The sequence below is a fragment of the Nomascus leucogenys genome, chromosome 6 (assembly GCF_006542625.1).
Source record: "Nomascus leucogenys isolate Asia chromosome 6, Asia_NLE_v1, whole genome shotgun sequence".
NCBI classification, from domain to species: Eukaryota; Metazoa; Chordata; class Mammalia; order Primates; family Hylobatidae; genus Nomascus; species Nomascus leucogenys.
In genome coordinates this window covers 31,111,448-31,136,013 of record NC_044386.1, presented here as the reverse complement: position 1 = coordinate 31,136,013, position 24,566 = coordinate 31,111,448, and the positions used below count along the sequence as shown (strand labels likewise).

Below are 24,566 nucleotides of genomic sequence, written 5' to 3'. Positions count from 1 at the left end.
GCCCCACCCCTGTGGTGTCAAGACAGATTACATGGGGAGCCAGAAATTTCATCCACCCCTAAACAGTAACAAGGAGCCATCCCTTTGACAACTCAGGTATCTATAGAGGCTTGGCAGTAGTGAAACAGTGGTCCCACTCCCTTCCCCTCCAGAGTAGTGTCAGAAAAGCAAGCTAAAAGCAAAGATTTAAATAAGATCCATAACATAATATAAAAACCTCCAGGTTTCAATGTAAATCACTCATTATACCAAGAACCGGAATATCTCAAACTGAATGAAAAAAAAGAATGTCAAGAGATGACAGATTTTAGAATTAGCTGACAAATATTTCAAAGCAGCCGTGGTGAAAAAAGCTTCAATGAGCAATTACCAACAACCTTTAAACAAATGAAAAAATAATGTGTCAGCTAAGAAATGAAAGACATGAAGAAGAGTCAAACATGTAGAACTGAAAAATGCAAGAATGTAAATAAAAAGCTCAGTGAACACTAGGGCTCAACAGTAGAATGGATGAGACAGAGGAAAGAATTAATGACCTAGAAAATAGAACAATAGAAATTATGTAATCTGTGTAAACAAAAGAGAAAGAGACTAAAAGAAATTGAACAGAGCTTCAGAGACCCGTGAGAATGCAACAAAAGATCTTATGTTCATGTCATTGGAGCCTCAGAAAGAGAGGAAAAAGACAATGGCATTGAAAAATGCTCAAAGAACAAATGGCTGAAAATTCTGCAGATTGGATGAGACATAAACCTACATATTTAAGAAGCTGAGAGAAACACAACCAGGTTAAACCCAAAGAAAATCCACGCCCAGGCCTATCATAATTAAACTTCTGAAATCTAAAGAGAAAGGAAAATCTTGAAAGCAGCAAGAGAGAAATGATACCCCATCTATAGGAGGGAAACTATTTGAGTGACAGTGGATTTCTCATCAGAAACAACAGAAGCCCAAAGAAGTGGTGCAATATTTTTCAATATTAAAAGAAAAGACCTGTCAACAACCGAGAATCATAAACCAAATAAAGTGGATGAGAAGGGAAAACTTTCTAATTCATTTTATGAAGCTGGTATTACCCTGGCACTAATTTCAGACAAAGACAATGCAAAAGAGAAAACTAAAGAACAATATCCTTCATGAATATAGATGTAAAAAAATTAACAAAATATTAGCAAGTAGAATTCAGCAATATAAGAAAAAAAGAATTAGATACAATGACCAAGTGGGATTTATTTCAGGGATACAAGGCTGGCTCAATATTTGAAAATCAGCATAATCCACCATTGTAACAGGCTAAACAAGAGAAGCCACATGATTATATTAATATTAATTTTAGTAGATAAAACATTTGACAAAATTTGATATCCATTCGTCATAAAAAACACTCAGAAATTGAAATTTCCTCAACTTGATAAAGAACATCTACAAAAAATTTAAACCTAATATTATACTTAATGCTGAATCACTGAATATGTTTCCCCTAAGATCAACAACAAGACAAGGATGTCCATTCTCACCACTTCTTATTCAACATAGTACTAACAGTTGCAGCCAGTACAGTAAGATAAGGAAAGGAAATAAAAAGCATACATATGGGAAAGAAAGAAACAAAACTATCCCTATTTGCAAGTAACATCATTGTATAAGTGGGGGACCCCATATGCAATGAGAGAACTGATCTTTGACTAAGTTGACGGAAATATACAATGGGGAAAGGACACCATGTTTAATAAATGGTGCTGGCAAAATTGGATAGCCACACGCAGAAGAAAGAAACTGGACCCCTATCTCTCACTACATACAAAAATTAACTCAAGATTGATCAAAGACTTAAATGTAAGTCCTGAAACTACAAAAATCCTAGAAGAAAACCTAGGAGAAACTCTTTTGGAGTTTTGGTCCAGGCAAAGAATTTATGGCTAAGACCTCAAAAGCAAATGCAACAAAACAAAAAATAGCCAAATGGGATTTAATTAAACAAAAAAGCTTCTACACAGCAAAAGAAATAATCAATGGAGTAAACAGACAACCTACAGAGTGGAGAAAATATATGTAAACTATGCATCTGACAAAGGACTAATATCCAGAATCTATTAGGAATTCAAACAACTAAACAAGAGAAAAAACTCCATTAAAAAATAGGAATAGGATAAGAACAGACATTTTTCAAAAGAAGACACAAAAGTGGCCAATAAACATATAAAAAATCCTCAACATCACTAATTATCAGAAATGCAAATTAAAACCACAGTGAGGTACTTATCTCACACCAATCAGAATGAGTATTATTACAAAATCAAAAATTGACAGCTATTGGCAAGGATGTGGAGAAAAGAGAATGCTTATACACCATTGTGGTTGGAAATATAAATTAGCACAAACTCTATGGGAAACAGTATGGAGGTTTCTCGAGAGCTAAAACTAGAGCTATCATTTGACCCAGCAATCCCACTACTGGTTAGGTACCCAAAGGAAGAGAAATTATTGTGTAAAAAAGATACCTGCACTCATATGTTTATTGCAGCACTATTCACAATAGTAAAGTCAAGGAATCAACCAACAGATGATTGGATAATGAAACTGTGGTGTATATATAGACCATGGAATACTACACAGACATAAAAAAGAACAAAATCATGTCTTGCGCAGCAACATAAATGGAGTTGAAGACCATTATCCTAAGTGAAATAACTTAGAAAATCAAATACCTCATATTCTCACTTACAAGTGGGAGCTAAACAATGAGTATGTATAGACATACAGAGGGAAATTATAGACCCTGGGGACTCCAAAACCTGGGGAGAGTGGGAGGAGAATGAGTTGAAAAGTTACCTACTGGGTACAACGTTCACCATTTGGGTGATGGGTACACTAGAAGCCCAAACCTCAGTGTTATGCAATATAGCTATGTAAAAAACCTGCACATGTACCCCCCAAACCTATAAAAATAAATAGAAAAAAACTGTTAAGGTGCCTCTCAGGTATTTCTTTTTTAGCTATATAATTCTAATTAGCTGTGGACCAAACTGAGAAACATTGGAAAGATCAATGAAATGGCCTGGGACAGACCATAAGGAGAAAAATATAATAAAACAATATCCCAAGAAGACACCCATCATAGTTTAATAACAAAGATATCCCTTTGTGTTTTGCACACTTTGTTTCATCACTGATTGTGTATAATGCAAAAGAGAAAGTAACTTGTGCTATCACCCAAGTGAATAATTTTACTTTTATTTTGAGAGAAAACTTAAAAATCCATTTGTGAGGTCCCTAGATTATATGTCTTGGTGTATCGACATATCCACAGCTAAGAAGATCATTATTCATGTAGGTTTTTAAAGGCTTGCTTGCAGTTTAGGATTTTAACTACTGAACAGTCAAACTTGTAGAGTACTTCATGATCTGGGTGGGGCTGGATTTGTAACAGGCTAGGGAAAGCCTGCTCAGAAGGAAGCTTTCATTGAACCGCATTCTTTGTGGGTGTATGGTAAGAGCTTTGTACATTAATTCTCTGACTCCTTTGTGAGTTTTATATTCATGTGGAATGTGATTAGAGTTTGTTAAGTACATTGATAATACCATAATGCGTGAAAATACAAGAAAATCTCCAAATCCCCCAAAGACTCTTCTCAGCAAGAGTTGCTAATTATCATCAGAAGGTTTCATTAAAGTTGGATATGAGCCTCCCGGTCAGAGGAGTTGAATTTCACTACAAAGAGTAAAAGGTCATACAGGTTTAGAAATGTGAGCCAATGTCTCCAGGTTTAAATGTCTAGTGTCTCAAAGTCCACCCCAGTGGAGAGAGTTCTGGGAATCTCAGAAAGCGTCTTTGGGTGATCTTGAGAACATGGCTTATAAACAAAGGCATCTGAGTTGTCTTCTTCCCCAGGCACCATCGTGCCATAGTGGATGGCTAAGCTCTTCAAGGCCCTTGAAGGCTGCTTCACTGGGTCAGCCCTGGCAGCGGAAGGTCAGGGAACAGACCAAGTGACACACGGACAAGAGCACTGTGTTAGGAGCACAAAGATCTGTCTGAAACCTAGTTTTACCACTAACAAGCTATATGACTGTTGACAAATCTCAAAGTCTAAACTTCTTCATATGGAAAAGGAAAATAAGCTAGATCATGATAAAAAGAAAACAAGAATTTTTAAAAAAATATTCTATCATTTATGAAGCCCTTATTATCTGCCAGGTACCCTGTTAAGTGGTTTTCAAACTTTATTCTATTCAGATCTCATTGTAGCACTAGGATGACTACCCCATCTTCTAGGAGAGGAAAATGAGGCAAGTTTTAATAATTTACAGGTCATTTAAGTGGCAAGGCTGGAGTTCAAATACAGATCATCTGTCTTACCTGCTTTTACCACTGAATTAGGAGGACTCCTGTAGCAATAGTAGAAAGACATCAATCCCTCAAAGCTTGTAGACTTTGACAAAGTCTCCCAGAGGCTTCTCCTTTCATGCTGCCTCTTAAATTATGACAAAAAGCGAGAAGAAAGGTTTTGTTCTTTTGTGCTGTGCACTGTGGTTGCTGCAGCAGGAGAAAGCAAATAGCTGGGGGCAGGATTTGCCTTCCTGACTCCTGATTCATAGAAAGAAAGCCAGACAGACCTCTTAGCCTTCTGCCAAGCAGAAGTTTCTGAATTAGCTGTGTGACTCCCATGGATGCATATTTGAGGTAAAGCATGCCTACAATGCTCCTCGTACTTTTTCGTTTGAAAATTAGCTATGCCCCTCCAACTTCAAAGTCTCACTTTGCAAACAGTTGCCTAATGTACAAATGTGGCTCTCTGTGAGTTATTATGCTCTTAGGGAAACTATGGTTTTTCTTCCTGTTTAATGCCTGCCTGCTGGCTCTTCTTGTGCTTGGTTCCTCCCTGCCAGCTTTGGCATCCAGCATGATGGGAAAGAAAATGACTGTGAGCCTGTGGGCAGACACCCGTACATCATGTCCCGCCAGCTCCAGTACGATCCCACTCCGCTGACATGGTCCAAGTGCAGCGAGGAGTACATCACCCGCTTCTTGGAGTAAGTGACAGTGTCTTGTGATGCCCTCACCTGGGTCTTTTTAAATCAGAAGCTGCATTCAGTTTTACACAGAGAAGCTGATGCCTGGAAAAGGCTGGGTTCCATCCCACAGGCCACCATGTCAGGGTGGCAGCAGAAGGGGCGGATTTCACTTCTGCATTCTGATCCTGAGGTCTAGATGGGCTCTGCCCTCTGGCCACAGGCAGGTGAGCATCCTGTCCCATTCCAGATTGCTCCTGCCCCAAAATAGCTTTTTATGAGCCAATTATGAATTAAGTCCTTGGGAACTGTCAGGAACACCCAACAGAGATCAGAGTAGTCACTCAAACCTCATTGAGAATAGGATAATGATTTTCTAATTTTACCATGGCTTGTCTTTTCTAGATAAACTAAGCTTATGTTGTGGGATATGATTTCATTTTCTTTAATAACTCCCCTGATGGGCCTAGAGGGTTCTCTGCCTTGTAAAAAATAAAGTTGTCTTAAAGGACAAAGAGTAAACCAGAGGGAAGTTTCTGTTGAATGAAAGGCTGAAGGTGAAGGGAATCCTAAACAACTCCTCTCATTTCTGTTAACTTGTTTTCAGCCGAGGCTGGGGGTTCTGTCTTGATGACATACCTAAAAAGAAAGGCTTGAAGTCCAAGGTCATTGCCCCTGGAGTGATCTATGATGTTCACCACCAGTGCCAGCTACAATATGGACCCAATGCTACCTTCTGTCAAGAAGTAGAAGTAAGTGTTGGCTATCTTAGTACCTCTTGGTGGGTATATGCAGGGCTTCAGATCTCCAGCATGCTGAAGGAAGGGCCAGGACAATATTTGGAAATCTGAGCATCCAGACACAGAATAGAAGCTTTATATTTAAGGCAAGGTGTGTCTTGCCTTAAATAAAACAAAAGGCAAAACAATTAAGCTGGAGTCGTATTCCTTGACATTGCCACCTTGGTATTCTACGAAGCCTACATTCCGTTGCGACTGGGTGGTGGTTGAGACAGTTCCATAGTGATTTTCAGGGTTCACAGTGATTCACACCTGCAGACTCCGTAGCAACCAACTTAATCCCTAAAATTACTCCCTTTCATGAATTTCACATCTGGCTGAAGAGTGCCAGCAGCTCCCAAGGTAGAAGTAGGATTTATTCACCAATTCATTCTTCTTGTTTATTTTCAACGTCCAAATAATAATTCAGGATTTGACATCGTACCTTCTGAAGAATCTGTAGCTCTGTTCTATCTTCTTCATTACCATTGTCACTGCCTCAATTCAGTCTCTCATCATCTTTCCTTGCTATCGTAATTATCTCCTACCTCATCTCCCTCCTATTCAAATTGTTGCTCAAGTTATTTTTTAAAAACACAATCTAACCATGGTCTGCTCTGCTGTTAGGGTCCCCGCTGACCACAGGATAAAGTCCCAGCTCCTTTTGAGGCAGTCGTTCATGATTTGGAAACTGTCTATTCTCTGAACTCATCCCTTATAATGCAAAAGTATCTGTGTTAACACATACATACTGACGAGGCAAGTCTCACTGAATCCCTGCCAGATTCTGTGCTATGTACTGAATAAGAAGAAAATATAAAAACTCAAAAATTAATAAGACAAAGTCTCTGCCCTTGAGGAGCTCATGGTGGAGGAGGCAGGCATAAAAATTTTAATACGGTGAGATCAATTCAAAACAAAACATACAAAAAACTTAAAGGGGAAAGTAAATAACTGTGCTTAGACAGAACAAGCAAACTTAACAGAGAATGTAAAGTTGATACAAAAAACCTCACCCCCTCACTTCTAACTGGCTACCAAGTTATGCCAATTCTGCCTCCTAAATTTTTTTTTTTTTTAAGACAGAGTCTTTCTCTGTCGCCCAGGCTGGAGTGCAGCGGCATGATCTTGGCTCACTGCAACCTCCGCCTCCCCAGTTCAAGCAATTCTCATGCCTCAGCCTCCCAAGTAGCTGGGATTACAGGTATGCACCAACAGGCCCGGCTAATTTTTGTGTTTTCAGTAGAGACGGGTTTCACCATATTGGTCAGGCTGGTCTTGAACTCCTGACCTCAGGTGATCCACCCTCCTTGGCCTCCCAAAGTGCTGGGATTACAGGAATGAACCACTGTACCCGGCCTAAATATTTCTAAATTCCACCTGTTCCTAGATGACTACAGCAGTTCCCTGATTGGTAGAGTCTGAACACTTCCCCTTAACTCTGATTCATTTTCCAAAATGCAGCCTAAGTAACCTTTATAAATGAAAATCCATTTATAAATGGATTGATAAATACTCACTCCCCTGTGAGTAGAATATCTCATAGCCTTCCTATTTTCTTGCAATAAAGTGCAAATTTCCTAAAATGGCTTAAGAAGAGGCTTCAGAATTCGCTCTCCTCTTGCTCTCTGACCTTATGTTTTAGAATATTGTTTTAGCCCTTCACTCTCTAATCTGCTACTGGTTATATGTATATGGAATTTTATCACTAATCTTTCCTATCTGGGAAACCTCTCCATATTTTCATCTCTTTGTATCTCTGTATTTTATATCATTTATCTTTATCTTCTAGTTCACTAGTCCTCTCTTCAGATTTCTCCAATTATGCATTATATTTAACCTGTCTATTGACTTTTTAATCTCATTTATCATATTTTTATTTATAAAAGTCTATTTGGTTATTTTTCTGAATTTTCTCTCACTTTCATGGTATTTTGTTCCTAATTTTAAACTTTGGATGTAATCTTTTATTTCTTTAATAACATGTGACATATTTATTTTGCAATTTATACTGAGTAATTTCAGTGTTCAGAGTCTATGTGCATCTGTTTCTCCTATTTGGGGTTTCTCCACATATTATGTGTTATTTCCTTTTGTGATTTTTGCTTTTATTGTGAGCCTTTAGTTATAAAACTTTATGTCAGGTTTTCCTTTAGGGCTCAGATGGCTGGCACATTCTTTCAGAGAAAATTTTCACTTCTATCTCTCGGTCAATTTAAAATGTTATTGATTTGATGTTGTGTTGACTTCATGAGCAGCATGGGGGTGAGTGTGGATACCAACTCTCAGGAGTAACACTTGACCACTCCTTCTAGGGTTAAAGTCAAAAGAGACAAGTTTTCTGTGTACCTAGATTTCAGGTCACCCTTTCACTCAAGGCCTTATATGAAGGTCTCCAACTTCCTACCTTACATAGGCCCTAGGCATTGTCTCCAGTATCTAAATGACTAATAAATCGAAGATCTAAGCAACTAGGTTAATCTCCAGATTAACATTTCTGCTACATTTTTAGCCATTAGGGGGTTTCCTTACTTTCTTGGTGACTCAAGGATGCACTTAAAATATTTAAAATATATTATGCATGATTTTAGAAGATTTATAAAGATAAGCGTTTTCCAGGGTATCCTGTTGTTTACTAGAAACAGGACATCCCAGTTATCTCTGGTCAGCTTCTCTCCTGCAATCCATGTTTATCTGCCATGAACAGCCTCCATTCTCTGAAAGTGCTGGGTTCTCCACAACCTCTAGAACCCTGCACACTGGTTCCTCGGAACCATCCCTTCTGCTCATCATTTGAGTCTCAGCTTACATATTCTTTTATATCCTATCCTGAATTTCCTATGTCAAAGCTTTATTAGACAATAAAGGTTTAGGTTTTTGTTTACTAGACTGTCTCCTTTCCTACCACGTGAGCTCTCTGAGGAAATTTTTATCCCTGACACTCAGCAATGCCTAGTACATAGTAGGCACTCAATAGATAAGTGAATGAAGACTTCAGATCCCTTTATATGGCAGCCAAGATAACCTCATCATTTTCCATGTTAACAACACCCTAAAATACCAGAAAATGTAGCATTATCCATGTTATAACTTTTTATTTTGAAATAGTTTAAACTCCAAAAAATTGAAAAAAATAGTACAAAATTTCTGTGTATCATTCGCCTAGCACATCATCCTTTCTAAATGCTCAGTGAACTCAAAGTAAAAGAAATCCTCAGAAAGAAGGAAAAAAAATAAAAGGGGGGGAGCGATAAGCATGAATAGATATTGAGGCTGAAGTGGAGATCACAAAAGGGTTATGTGGGTTTTCGCACCCACATTGGAAGAGACAGTGATGTATTCTCCTTGACCAGGGCCAGGATTTAGAACGGAGACCTTTGCATGAAGCTGCGATTCTCAAAGAGTTATGCTTCAATGAAAGGATGAGCTAGAAGAAATAAACCAAAACGAAAGAGAGATGACAGAGAAGCAACTTTTATCTCAGCCTGGTTTCTAGTGGGGAAGTGGCGGGGGGTGTGTGGAAATACTGGTGAATAACTTTCTCACTTGGAAATTCTTTACCAGAGGCCATGCTCATGCTAATCTAGAGTTTAAATTTGTACCCTGTATAGTTTGAGTAGCTTCATTGCAATAATAATAATAATAATAATAATAAATAAAACATTTGGCCTGGAGATACCATGGATGCCTGGAAATAAAGGTGAAACTGGCCCAGAGGAACCAACACTCAACCAAGGTGGCACGAAACTCCAATAGATAAAGCCACACTAGGCCGGGTACGGTGGCTCACACCTGTAATCCCAGCACTTTGGGAGGCCAGGGTGGGCAGATCATGAGATCAGGAGATCGAGACCATCCTGGCTAACACCGTGAAACCCCGTCTCTACTGCAAATACAAAAAGTTAGCCAGGCGTGGTGGCGGGTGTCTGCAGTCTCAGCTACTCGGTAGGCTGAGGCAGGAGAATGGCGTGAACCCAGGAGGCAGAGCTTGCAGTGAGCCGAGATGGCACCACTGCACTCCAGCCTGGATGACAGAGTGAGACTCTTCCAAAAAAAAAAAAACAAAAAAGCCACCCTTCAGATGAGTTCATAATTCAGCCTCTAATTCAAAAATCTAATGTAGTCCATCTTCAGCTAAGTGAGAAGAGCAATAAGCCCTTAAGAACTTTCAAAAATGGAATTTTTATATAGGGATAATAAAATAAATGTATAAGAATGAATTGTACTTGAGAAAAAAGAGCCATAAGATATATGTAAGGCATATATGAGGAAGAATAAATACAGCTTCTGGAAATGGAAAGTGTGGTTATTGACTTAAAAATTCAGTGGATGGATTAAACAGCAGACTTGACACAATTGAAAAGAAAATCAATCAAATGGAATTTAGAGCTGAGAAAATTACTTCCCATCCCACTTGGGTGCTTCTTAGGGGTGTATGATGGAGGAGAAAGTTTCTTCAGTTTTTATATACAAAAAGATTGAGAGCTGAGGAATATGAAAGTGAAGTTGAAACACAAAGCACAGAATAAGAAGGTCCATCAACAACAATTACGGGTTCCAAAAGGAGAGAAAGGAGAGGCAAAATTTAGAGACAGAAATATTGATAATTTTCTAAAATGGCTTAAAATATGAAGTCATATAATGAAAAAACACATGCAGTGTAGAACACAATAAGTGGATAGAACTATGGTAGATGAATAGACAGAAAAAAATACTAATATATAGATGGAAGCAGCTAAGCTATTTCAGATGGCATCTGAGAATTCTGCCAACCTTCCTTTGTCCCCATAGGGGTAGAAATAAGAAGGAATATGCAGCTCTCTTCCTGGAAACTGATACCAGCTGACTACTTAAGGTAATAAGTGAACAAGCTGAGGCTTTCTAGATGGAAGAGTTTCCATTTTCTTCACTGAGCAGGCTCAAGTTATAACCACCCCCAACTGTTAGTAATCAGGTTGCCTTCCAGCCACATTTTAGGTTTACCCTTTGTAGATGATCACCAGTTACCCTTCCCAAGAGCAATGAGTGCTGGATATTGTGCCAAACATATAGAAATGACCATCTCAACCCTTAGAAAATAGGTTTTATCCCTCATTTCCATATTACCTAGTATGATCTATAGACGATTGTTTATGAATGATGACAAAGTCCAAGTTAAGCTTGAACTGAAAACTCTAATGATTACTTTCTGTCACTCTTAGTCACTAACAACAGTGGCATTTATTGTGAGTGTGTGGATGAGTGTGCATATTTTACCATAACTATAGAAATGCTTTGTGGCAGGTTTTGAAAATACAAAAGAAGTGCAATTTGTTTTCTAGAACATCTGCCAGACACTGTGGTGCTCCGTGAAGGGCTTTTGTCGCTCTAAGCTGGACGCTGCTGCAGATGGAACTCAATGTGGTGAGAAGAAGGTGATGCGTCAGGCCGAGGAATGAGGTGGGAGGGCGGTGGGCAGAGTTCCTGGGAGGAGCTGAGAAGAAGGCCCTAGAGGGCAGCTCTCTCTGAGGGAAGAGCAGTGGATGGAGGACAAACAGTCAGACCAGCTGGAGGAGAGCACCCCACATCCACCACTCCTGGTGAACCTGCATTGGGAGCAGGTAGTTAAGGAGGGAGGGCTGAGGTCCAGTTTCACACTTCACTTGTAAAACATCTGTTTCATCTCTCCCTGATGAATTTCTATGGAGTTTGTGGTCAACATTTCCTAGGCTTATTGTCAGCCTTCCTTTTGACTTTTTTTCTCTCATATGGAAGATTGAAAAAGATAAGCCAGCGGCTTCTTCCCAAAAACGCAGGATTTAGGCCACTTATCATCTTTCTCATCATCTGACATGACTGCATTTCTTGAAGTTCTGCTACTTTACTAAGCAGGCAAGTCAGACACCACAGAACTCAGAGAGGTTTGATATCCTCTAGGCTGGGTTTCTTGTGGGCCTAGAGCTTACATGTTTAGTGGGCATCTTTATGTAGCTTGAGTGTGGCAGGACCCCTCACTGAGATTATAGAACCCGGACAAAATACACAGTGGCCAGAAAAAAACAAGGGGAAAAAAAGGATATCAGACAATAAAACATGTCCAAATCCTCCAGGAAATGTGGTTATTCATGACAACCACATAGCATTTCCCTTTGTTTTCATTTTTGTATATTCCCTCTCCTAAACCAATAGTTGTGGAAGGATTGCCTTGAAGAGGGGAGAGAGTGGATTTTTTCTTAGTTGCTTGAAAGGCCAGAGCTGCAAACAATGGGTAGAGTTACAAGAAAGCAGAATTTTTTTCTTGATATAATGAAGAATTCCTAACAACTTGTGTGTTTTGGCAGTGAAATTGACCTTTTGTCAGGAAACAACAGGTGCTGGAGAGGATGTAGAGAAATAGGAACACTTTTACACTGTTGGTGGGACTGTAAACTAGTTCAACCATTGTGGAAGTCAGTGTGGCGATTCCTCAGGGATCTAGAACTAGATATACCATTTGACCCAGCAATCCTGTTACTGGGTATATACCCAAAGGATTATAAATCATGCTGCTATAAAGACACATGCACACGTATGTTTATTGTGGCACTATTCACAATAGCAAAGACTTGGAACCAAGCCAAATGTCCAACAATGATAGACTGGATTAAGAAAATGTGGCACATATACACCATGGAATACTATGCAGCCATAAAAAAGGATGAGTTCGTGTCCTTTGTAGGGACATGGATGAAGCTGGAAACCATCATTCTCAGCAAACTATCGCAAGGACAAAAAACCAAACACCGCATGTTCTCACTCATAGGTGGGAATTGAACAATGAGAACACATGGACACAGGAAGGGGAGCATCACACTCCGGGGACTGTTGTGGGGTGGGGATAGGGGGGAGGGATAGCATTAGGAGATATACCTAATGTTAAATGACAAGTTAATGGGTGCAGCACACCAACATGGCACATGTATACATATGCAACAAACTTGCACGTTGTGCACATGTACCCTAAAACTTAAAGTATAATAAAATAAATAAATAAATAAAAAGAAATTGACTTTTTGCAGAGGATGAGTTCTCTGTTGCAGTCATTAAGTACCCAGAGAGCTATAAAGAAGTGCTATTCACTGTGCCAGTCTGTGAACTATTGTGGTTTGCAACAAGATAAAGATCATGCACCAGAAAGTAAATCAACTATGTTACTAAGCAACTATGTTGCTAAGCGTACTAAGCTGACGTGCTTTTCATAACAGGACTCACAATGAAAGAAGTTGTATGTTGATTTACATTCTTGTGCTCAATCTGCCAGCCACACTGTGTAGCACCTGTGTGATTAGGCAATGTAAAGTTTCCTTCCACTCTTGAAACTCTCTGATTCTAAAACCCAAGACTCTTGGCAGAAACTTATATGGGCCCCTGTTTGTTTTATATCTGATATGTGACTGTAGAAAGCTGGCTTGCTTGCAGAGAATTGGGTTTAGACTTTTGGGGCTCTTGGCTCAGCTTGCTCTGGTAACCTTCCTGATACGGCCATCTCCTGCCTCTTCCCTTTCCAGTGGTGTATGGCAGGCAAGTGCATCACAGTGGGGAAGAAACCAGAGAGCATTCCTGGAGGCTGGGGCCGCTGGTCACCGTGGTCCCACTGTTCCAGGACCTGTGGGGCTGGAGTCCAGAGTGCAGAGAGGCTCTGCAACAACCCTGAGTGAGTCCAGATAAATATATTTCGCTTCTCTCCACATGCGCTGGGGGCGGGATGGGGGGGCAGTCCTGAATGGCATGACCTCAGTGACCCCAAGCCTCCTCCAGGGAAATTAAATGGGTTCCCAGGACAAAACGGAACAAGAAGATTCACAGAGAGTGGGAGAAAAAAGTGGTTCTGTTTTGTGTTGTTTCATTTTGGCTTGGCACTGGATTCTTACTAAAACTTGGATAAGTAAGCTGATTTTATCATTTGGGGAGATAAAGCAAATTTCTTTTAAACGTGCAATCTGTGTGAAAGCTGCTAGGAGATTATGCAATTAAATATTTTTAAATAACTCCATTTTATCAGTAGAGATGAGTGAAACGCAATTTTGCTGATAAGATTGTAGCTTGCTTTCAGTGATAATGAATACACAATTTTATGAGAATAATTCTTTCCTTAAGCAACTAGTAAAACAGGTACATTTTTGAGGACAATTATCTTTAATATTTTTAGATAAGGATTTTTATAAACCCTAAAGTTCCATAGTGGCCTGTTAAGGATTCTGCAAATGTTATTTTACAAGTGACTTTCAATTGTTTAAGCAAATTGCTTAATTTTTCATATATTCTATTTGTATAATAATATTATATATGAGGTAAATTTAAACTTGCTTGTTTTCCAAATACACATTACATTCTTAATTTCATTATTTTCTGATTTACTGTCTCCCAAGTAATTTCTTAAAAGTGTATATGTGATATCTCCTTTAAGTGGAAATTATATTGTTTCTTTTATCTAGATTTACATTCATCTACTTTGAAAAGTAGGAGTCACATTTTTTAAAAGGCAAGCAATAAAAGTGATTTTATCTCTCAGTATCTCAATTCCAAAGGTTATTTATCCTTTTTGTTAATAACTGTATTACCTAGATGTATAGTATTTAAATATATGTATATATGTATATATATGCATGTATATGTTACATATATACATATATACACTATATATATTATATATTTTTTCTAAGGGTTAATAAGTCAGTGTGTGTAAGGAATTATCTACTACATAATAAAGTGTTAATAAACGTAGTTATTATGAATCTTTATCATTTACCACATTTATAAGCATGCATTTGGAAATTCTTCACAAAATTATTTTAAAATTGCACCCTTTGATGAAAGTTGTTTTCATTTAAATACTGGGTTTCTGTGACTTCCAAAATTCCAAACCAAGAGTTTCTCATAGAGTACTTTATTTTTAGAGAAAATTGTCATTTAACCGTTTGTTTCCATTTGATCCAGAAATGTGATTTCCATTTTCATTTGAGAGATCAGAAAAGAAAGGCAATTTGCTCTGGGACTTATTGTCAATGCTGTATATTCAGACACCACCAGTGTGAAACCTTCTTGGGAGGCTGGTCAGTGACCTGTGGCTATCAGAGAAGGGAACTCCTAGTTGAGGAAGTGAAGGATGAATCTCTAACCTGGCTTCAGGAGAAAGGTAGTTCTAATTCTCATCTCCAAGGCCACAGTTTGTCATAGAGTCTCCTTGGGTGAGTGGACATGCCTGTTCTTCATTGCCAGTTTGCTTAAATTCATTGCTAACATTGCCAATGGCACCACATCATAGATTCGAATCTGTGGCGCAAGTTAGAGATTCAGGCCACTGCATGAGCCAGCTGATCTTGGGACTGCATCCTTGCTGTAGGTCAACCGTCTAGTGAGAACCCAGCAGAGCTTGGCTCATAAGAGGCTGTCAGTGATATTGATTGGATGGAAATGAATTGGAGACATACCAGGTCATAGAGTGTCACTGCATCAGCACAAATAGAAAACCAGCCTGACCTTAAATAACAAGGACAATTCTTGGTACCTCCTACAGGGAGTCAACAAATTAAGAGCCTACTATATGAACTGCCTTGGTCAAAACTCTTTCATGAGTGAGGAACGGAAGCTTACTCAGGCCACATTGAGGGAGGGGAGGTATAGAAAATCTCATGGGCATTCAAGGAGAACAAAGTACAGCAGAATCAACAAGAATTACAGCTGCAACCAATACTTGACTAGACTGCCAGGATTTGAGTTCTCTGTCTCTCAGGATTTTGTGGTTAGGCAGTGTAACACAGTGGATAAGAACTCAGGCTTTGGATCAAGGAAGACGACGATTCAAATCTTGGCTCTGCCACTACCACGTGTGTCCTTTGGGGAGCTGTTCTGGCTTTCTGTGTCCCTGGAATATGATTTCATCTGGACTGCTCACTCGACGTGCCTTCTGCCTTTGCACTGAGAAGCACTTTCCAGCCGTCCTTTAAGACCATTCTCCAGGACGAGCCGTTCCATAAATCCTTCCCAACTAGCCTCATTTCCATGGCTTTCCCCCTTCACATAACTCTCATTGTACTTTCAGTCTGGGATACATAATTGCTGTCTTAAATTGTCTCTCATTTCTTATATAGCTCATTTTTTTCTCCTCAACCAAATTATAAACTTCTAGGAAGCATAGAGCATGGGTTGACCTTCGTTTGCACTCTCTTCTCCCTGAGCATAGTGTTGAGCACATGGTAGTATATAAATACTGGTTGATTATTATTTACGATAACCAAAAAAAAATGCTATCAGTTATTGAGCTCTCATTCTGTGTTAGTTACTCTACTAAATCTGTGGTTGCATTGTCTCATGCAATACAACTTGTGAGATAAAAACTATTATGCTCATTTTACAAACGAAAAAAAACTGATGCTCAGAGAAATAAGGTAACTTATTTAGATCCATCTAACAAAAAGATAATGCCAAATTCGAACTCCAGGCTATTGGCACTCCCGTGATAGGAGGCGCACTCCTGCGATAGGAGGCACACTCCCGCGATAGGAGGCACACTCCCGCGATAGGAGGCACACTCTCGCGATAGGAGGCACACTCTCGCGATAGGAGGCACACTCCCTGATTCAGATACTGCAGCAAGATGGACACCAGAAGGTATGCCTGGGAACCTTCTCAAAGGATAGTTTCTTCCCCTCTCCCCTCTCTTATTTTGAGTGACCCATTGATCCTGACAGGAAGGCTGGTATGCCCTCAAGTGTATCACAAAGGAAAGAAAAATCAAAAAGTGATTTTTCTAAAATAAGATTAACTTATTAACCCATTGAATATCTATTAAGAGCCTCCTATGCCCAAAGTACTATGAGGCACCACAGAGGACACAGAGCTTGGATTGTGCCATCAAAGAACTATCTTTGGGAATGATAAGTTCAGGACGTGCAGGCAGCTGGCACACAAAGTGTCACTGAAGAGGAAAAAAAAAATTACTTCTGGTGGAAATCCAGGAAGGATTCGTGAAGGAGGTAGCATTTATTTGGTTCTTCAAGCATGAGCAGTAGGTAGACATGTGGAGACTTTAAAGGAGGAAAAAAATCTATCCAAAGGCACAGAAAAGAAATATTAAATGAGGCAGGTGGCACCACTGGAGCAGTGTAACATGAAGCAGAGTGTGGGAAGTAAATTGTTAAGGTGAGTTAAGGCAGGATTGTGAGGGCTTTGAATGCCAAGCTCAGGAGACTGATGTGACCATTGGATGCCATTAGAGATTTTAAAACAGGAAACTAAAATAATTAAGGTCATCTGAAAATTTAGCCTGATAATTGTTTGTACTGTGGGTTTAATTTTAAAGGAAGAGATAGAAATGGAGATAAGAATTTTAAAAGTAGAGATAGGAATGGAGATAAGAATTGGATTGGTTTGATTATTGTAGAGTTGAAGAGTAGGAAACAAATGTAAATAGACAACTGATGACCAGGCAACTGATTGACTGTGGGATCCAAGGAAGGCACAGATGGATGATTCTGAAATCTGACCACTTTTAACTCACCAAATATGAATCAGAGAAGGAGCATACTTGAAAGGAAAATGATGTATCCTTTTTTGGCATAGATTTCACCTGGAGGATGTACAGGTGGAAATGACATATAAACTATTTCAAAATAAGCTACTATACACTTAGGACTGAAATGTTGGCAGGCAGGGAAAAAATGTGTAAAATTTGAAGCATTTATTTAAAAGGTAAGTTTTGAGGGCATAGAGAGACATCGTTTGTCAAGGCCAGATACCAGAGGAGTTTTAAAGGAAAATGTTGGCATTTAAGCAAACTAAAAGAAAAGCTTGGGACAAAAAACCAAACACCGCATGTTCTCACTCATAGGTGGGAACTGAACCATGAGAACACATGGACACAGGAAGGGGAACATTACACACCGGGGACTGTTGTGGGGTGCGGGGAGGGGGAAGGGATAGCATCAGGAGATATACCTAATGTAAATGACGAGTTAATGGGTGCAGCACACCAACATGGCACATGTATACATATGTAACCTGCATGTTGTGCACATGTACCCTAGAACTTAAAGTATAATAATAAAATAAAAAAATAAAAAATAAAAAATAAAAATTCCCAAATAAAAAATCAAATCTAAAAAAAAAGAAAAGCTTGTCTGTTTCATTTGCAGGCCAAAGTTTGGAGGGAAATATTGCACTGGAGAAAGAAAACGCTATCGCTTGTGCAACGTCCACCCCTGTCGCTCAGAGGCACCAACATTTCGGCAGATGCAGTGCAGTGAATTTGACACTGTTCCCTACAAGAATGAACTCTACCACTGGTTTCCCATTTTTAACCCAGGTAAGGAGCTGTAATGGTGTATCTCAGATCTAGGGAACAGCCATTCTCAAAGCATTTGTATGTCAGTCAGGGTTTCTGTGATCCATACAAAGATTAACAAAGAAAATTGTACACCAGGAATTTTGTAATTTAGAAGATGGAAACATTGACCTGGTTAAGTTGATCAGTAAATGTTGAAGGCTGAATACATTCAACTCTGTCTGAGCTTTGTGGGAGATAAAAGAAGTTTATAAAACATGGTGACTTGCTTCAAAACAGCTGAGGTGCAATTGAGCCATTAATAGGGCATGTAGGAATTCAGTAACTAATTGCTTGTTGATGGACATGAGAAACTGACTGTGATTTCGTCAGAAATTCAGAAGAAAAGGTCATCGTGGGTTTGAAGTAATTGCAAAAAAAAAAAGGCTTCCAGTGAAGCAGTTGATGATTCTTAAGACTACTCATGCTTTCATGAGCAGTCTTTCCACCAGAAGAAAGAAAAGGGAAGGCATTCAAAATAGAGTCATTCCAAGTGGGAGTAGAATAACAGGTGGAAAGGCAAGATAATAGGAATGAAAGAACAAAAGCCAGCTCTGCGCTAGAAATCAACATTTTATATGTACAGGAGTATGAGAAGGGTAAAAAGTAAAATCAAACATCGGAATGTTGCACAGGAAGGTTAGGGACATGATGGAGTTGGAGAATGGAATAGCGGCCCTGGCAAAACTTCCAGACACATTCTGTCCTTAAAATGAAGAAGAATCAATGACCATTAGCTAGACATCAACATCAAAAAGCATATTTGTGTTGTTTGTTGTTATCTGAGTAGGAAATGAAACAGAAAAGATTTTCCTATGTTAAAGAAATTTAAGGCAAGGTAGTAAAAAATAGCTAATCAAATTTTTTCATGATTTTTGAGTTCCAGAAAATCCAATGTGAATAGGACACAAGAAAAATCACAGATTTGAGAATTGTGTATTTGGACTGTTAGAACAATGACTTATGCAATAGCTTTTGAAAGAAAGACTCTGCAGTGCTTTGCTCAGCTCAGGTCTCCAAAATACCCTGATGCTCTTAGTTGTCAAGGGCAGTGATTGCTCCTTGCCCCCAATTATTCAGTGTCATTTATGATCTAGAGGGAAAAACCATTTGGTTATTGGTGCAATTTAGTCTCCTGAGTCAGGCATTTGGATACAGGAAAACTGAGGCATATATCCAGGTGTACTCCAAAATTACCAAGTGATAAAAGGTGCATCCAGTCAGTGCTATCTATGTGTATATCCTGTGCATTCTCAATTTGTTAAAACTATTTGAGTCAGTGGTCCTGTAGACTCTGAATGGGCAGCCTGTCAGAGCTAAAATAGCATAGCTGCTCCAGTGGTATCACATGTGCTTAGTATGGGATCCCCCTCCCAGATATACAGTTGGATTTGTGTCAATTTAACTCTGATGGCTCAAGTAGCTGGACTTGGAATAAAAATATTTGATTCAGCTTTGCTTTTCATTTGTTTGCAAGCATTCATCATGTGCCTACTTTTTGACTAGCAAAGCAATAGGTACTAAAGAAGTGAGAGTTATACAAGTTGACATTAATTCCACTCACTTTGGAGTGATTGATTTGCTTCTCTAACTCAGATGAAGTTTGCCACCTGCTGACCTTACTCCCTACCCAGTCTATCAGCATTCATCCTCTATCCCGGTAGTTTCTTTATAGATTCCTATGCTATTATTTTCATTAGCAGACAATGACTTATCTGCTAATCTGAATAGCTACTACCTTGAACAGCACACTGATTACTTTCCCCATTATACTCTGTCTACAGAGTTGCTATTTGCTTAGTTAACAGGCACCCCTGGCAGTAGGTCATTCATGTCAACAAGGATTTCTGCAGCATTTTTTCTGTGCCACATATCAAGCACCTTACAGCCTCCCAGGCATCCTTTTAGAAATCACCAGAGGATAAAATAAACATACAGCAGAGTTTTCTACCCCCTCAGTGGACAGTGATACTTCCCACAGCACTTTATATGCTTTTTCCTAATTTTATCTCCACAAGAAAACCTTTCAAGGAAAGCTGTTTTTGACCCAATTTTTAGAGATGAGCTAATAGGTTTGGAGGACCTATGTAACTTGCCCAAACTCAGACCATGAGATAGAACCAAGAGTTAGCCCAGGCCTGACTCTGCAGCCTGATCGTTAAGCACGAAAACACACAGGGACTGGGTTAAGTTCATTTCCTTAAGACCAATGCACTGAATTTTGAATTTTCCCTAAGGCAATGTTCTTTAAAGCCTTCCATTATTTCATAAGCCAGGAGCTCTGCTGGAAAACCCGACAACCCTTTTTATTATGATTAAGGTTCAGTTTATTAAACCTATATATCTTGCCCTTGAGAACCAGTGTTTTCTAAACATTTAAGCATTGATGACTAATTATTACATTGCTTAAATAATTTAAGTTGTGATTCTAAGTTTACTTCTTAAGCATCTTAACCAAAAGACAGAACTTAAAACTATACAGTAAATAGAAAACTCATTACTGCACTTACCCTTATCTAATACATCAATACAGCCAGGCATAGTGGTGCACGCCTGTAATCCTAACTAGTCAGGAGGGTGAGGCAGGAGAATCGCTTCACCACAGAAGTTTGGGGCTGTAATGACCTATGATTGCACCACCTCACTCCAGCGTGGGTGACAGAGTAAGACCCTACCTCTACAGAAAAATTTTAAAAATAAAAAATAAAAGAAAAAGAAAACATCAACGACAAGGGTTTAATTCATTTTAAAAAATTATTTCTACTTTTGTTTTTATACCTTTCTGTGGTTACTATAGAATATATTCATTTTAATGCCTTCTTATATTTCACTAATACATATTTCTATGTATTGTGGGGATTACAATAAGATTATCGTATTAGAAAGTACAAGAATACCATTTTAGACTAGCCAAAGTTTTCAGACTCTTGGTAATTATTTGACTGATTTTGGGCTGTGATACAGAGTGACAAGTTTTCATTTATGCTTTTTCCTCCAAGCTGATTTGATTTTAGTCCTTAAGCTGAGCTTTCTTTTTAAGTTAAATATAACTTCTTGCATCAATAAAACATTTTAAGTTATGCCTTTTGCTTTGGGGTTTAGTATTTCTTGGGATCTGTTGAGGAATGGCAGGGGTGCACACCACAGATCCCTTCTCTTCATGTGCACACCGCCTTCCCGTTTTGGCCTTCCCTTACCGAACACAAGTTCAAAGGTAAAATGATTAAGAATTGCAAGACAGAGACAACAGCATTCAACCAAGTGTGAGGTCCTAGGTAAAAGCACAGGACTTATGCCCATGAAGCCCTGCCTGTGAATGGATTTTAGAAACTGGATTCTTTAAAATGATGAAACTCACATTCCAGTCTATTTGCAAAACATGAAATGCATCAAAACTTTTCCTTACCTAAGAAATATTTTCATTCTTTTTAGCAAGTTAGAGCTTTCATTTCTATCATTATTAAGATCATTATCCAAACATGTTGAGCCACCCTGTTTCTGCAAAATTGAAAATGCAAACTTTGATTCGGTAAGTTCATCTCTTTTCCTAAGCTCCGTTTGAGAGGATTAATCAGACAGTGTGAGGGTGAGAGTTCACTAGTAAATTAGTTTTAGAGCTTTTGCTTAGGTGAATTATAAATGGACTTGAAAGCTAGAGGGAAAAAAATCACATGACCCTACAAAAGGATGTGTCAAGGCAGGGGAATAAATGTGAGACAAGGAAAGTACTCAACTCTATAGAGATGATGGACTCGACAAGGTTGATGTCTGGCACAGAGAATCTCTCATACCAGTGATGACTCTCAAGAATTAAGACCATCCATTACCACCCTTGCCTCCTCCTGCAGATCCTGTGTCACAGGACAACTTAATGACATAACCAGAGCTCTTCCAGAGCACCATGAAAGACAAAGGCCAGAGAAGGAGGGGACAGAGAAGGAGGACTTCAGGCTCAGCCTTATAAAAGCCTTGAATAGCACTGAACCTTCCATTTAGGATAACTGCTTTCAAACATAGGGTTCTCCCTGGCCTGAGGCACATCTATAGGTCATGGTGGTGGGAGCTCTGGGAGAGTTGCAACAGAGAATCTGTATGCTGTCATTGTTGTTATTACAAATGTTATTTCCTAGATAATTTCTAAGACTCCATAAACCACTATACTTGCAGTCAACACACATGTGTGTTTCTTGTAGGCAGTGTACTTCATTTAACCTGTCTAGCCTTGAAGAATGTACTAGTCCTGTGTTGTGGAAACAGGGTGGAGGGAAGTTTTGAAATTAGGGCCTCTCTTTATGGAGATGTGTCATGAATATCACTGGGGAAGGAAGACTTTTCCAGTTTTCCTGTTTGAGGGCCAAGACTTACTATTTTTAAAAGGAATATATGTGTCTTATAAAAATGCAAGTGCACATAATAGAATGAAACAAAAATGAATTCCTATTATCTCACTGCATTGAATGTATTTCTCCAAGATAACCATGCTAACAGCAGGTTTTCACTTGCACACAAATAGAACCATAATTTGCCAGTTCTGCAGCTTGATTCACTGAGTAGATCATGGCATCATGGTTTACCTCATTCCTTTTAGTGACTGCGTAGCAGTCCATTATGTAAATGCGACTTAGTGAATCTGTCCGTTTCTCTCTGAATAAACATTCCATTGCCGCAATGAACATGCTGTGGTCCCAACTCTTTCCAGCAGCCTTGAAACAGATGATTCCTTAGAAAAGCTCCAGAATTATTCAGAGCTGCTTTCTCTTTTTGCTTTATGTATTCCAAATACAAAATCCCAAATCCAATTCGAAAGTTTAAACCAAAGTCTTAATAAAATAATCCTTGGATTCAGCACCTGGATTGACATTCTCATCCTTTGGAGAATAGAATTGTTCCCAGGTTGCTCCCTTTAGTACTTCTATTCCAGTTTGCGCAGTAACACAGCTAATCGTGCTACCAGAAATGGAGCTACACAATAATCCCAAGTCACGCTTTGTCCCAGTCTTGACACTTTTCCCCTGGCTCTTTATCCAATGATCTATTCAACTCGTTTTGACTCTATCTTGTCAGACAGCTTATCCACTGCACCTTGCATGAAATCAGTTGGTTTTCTTTATTTACATATTTGCTTTTATCTTTCTCTTTTAAGCTTTTTTGTTTGTTTGTTCATTTGTTTTTGGATTCAGGGAGCACATGTGCTTATTTGTTACCTGGGTATTTATTACATGCATAATGGTAGGGATTGGGGTTCTAGTGTACCTAGCACCCAAATATTGAACACTGTACCCAATAGGTAATTTTTCAACCCTCACCCTCCTTCCACCCTCCTTACTTTTGGAGTCCCCAGAGTCTATCTCCATCTTTATGTCTATGTATATCCAATGTTTAGCTCTCAATTAAAAGTGAGAACATGTGTTATCTAACTTTCTGCTTCTGAGCTAGTTCACTTATCTCTTTTAAGCTTTAAACAGATGTTTTTGACCTCAGTCTTAAGTTTGTTCAGCATTTCAGCATTTGGAGCTTTTGCTCATGGTTACCTTTGTGTGAAATTTGCACTTTCATTTCCTGGCCACATGAATCACTGCAACCTCAAGCAGACACAGCCATCACTGTGCACTCAGACTTGGCATTTGGTGCCAAGCCCAGTGAGAAGGGCCCATGACGAATAGCCTTATGGCTGGTACCATTGAGTCCTCAGCTGATCACACAATGAAGCAACTAACAGCCCTGCCCATAATAAACACATCCAGAAGAGACCCCAAAATCCCTGCCAAAGAAGACATTATTGTGTTTTTCACTTAAAGAAAAGCATTCATTACATTCATAAGAAAATTATTATTTGCATTCTTCTTATCATATACATGTATTCACTATTAAAATTTTTAAGGCAATCTGTGATTTAAATGTTATCTTTCTGGTTATTCTGTATACATAAATATGGGTATGTATTTTATTAAGTTAATGTTCCTGTGCTCTAGATCACCCTATCTTCATTCACAATGGAGTAGAAAACTGAACCTTAGAATGGATTCAGTGTAGGACCCAAGATGATGGGATGAATCACTATGATAAGCAGGTTGGCTTCAGCTTCAACAAAAAAAAATGTTTCTACATGGTTGTCAATCTAAGCACCTCTTAGACTGGAGGAGGACATTTGGTGGGGCAGGATTATGCTGGTGGTGATGGAGGTTGTGGTAGTAATGAGCTGGCCCTATGGCAGGGGATGCCTGTCCCCTGGAGATCTACTTACTTTGCTGCAAGAAACAAGCAGGCATCCTGCTTGCCTGGAGTCCTTCATGGCTGGTTGCAATAACTTATTTTCTAAGCTAACCCCAGATGCTCAGTGCCTTATTTTTATAAGCACAATTCAATGTTGAATAGAAAGGAGTCATCGTTTACAGCAAAGAATAGAGTATTTTAAAGCAATCTTTTAATTTAAT

General features: G+C 39.0%; 1 protein-coding gene across 2 annotated transcripts in view; it reads left to right on the top strand.

Annotated features, from left to right (window-relative positions):
• Positions 1-24,566, top strand: part of ADAMTS12 (ADAM metallopeptidase with thrombospondin type 1 motif 12) — a 349,097-nt gene that overhangs the window by 225,298 nt on the left and 99,233 nt on the right. For both annotated transcript variants that reach the window (XM_012501615.2, XM_012501616.2), the window contains exons 8-12: positions 4,891-5,034; positions 5,621-5,765; positions 11,114-11,206; positions 13,319-13,464; positions 17,945-18,114. In XM_012501615.2, the coding sequence (XP_012357069.2) occupies positions 4,891-5,034; positions 5,621-5,765; positions 11,114-11,206; positions 13,319-13,464; positions 17,945-18,114 (698 nt within the window). The remainder of the gene's footprint in view (positions 1-4,890; positions 5,035-5,620; positions 5,766-11,113; positions 11,207-13,318; positions 13,465-17,944; positions 18,115-24,566) is intronic.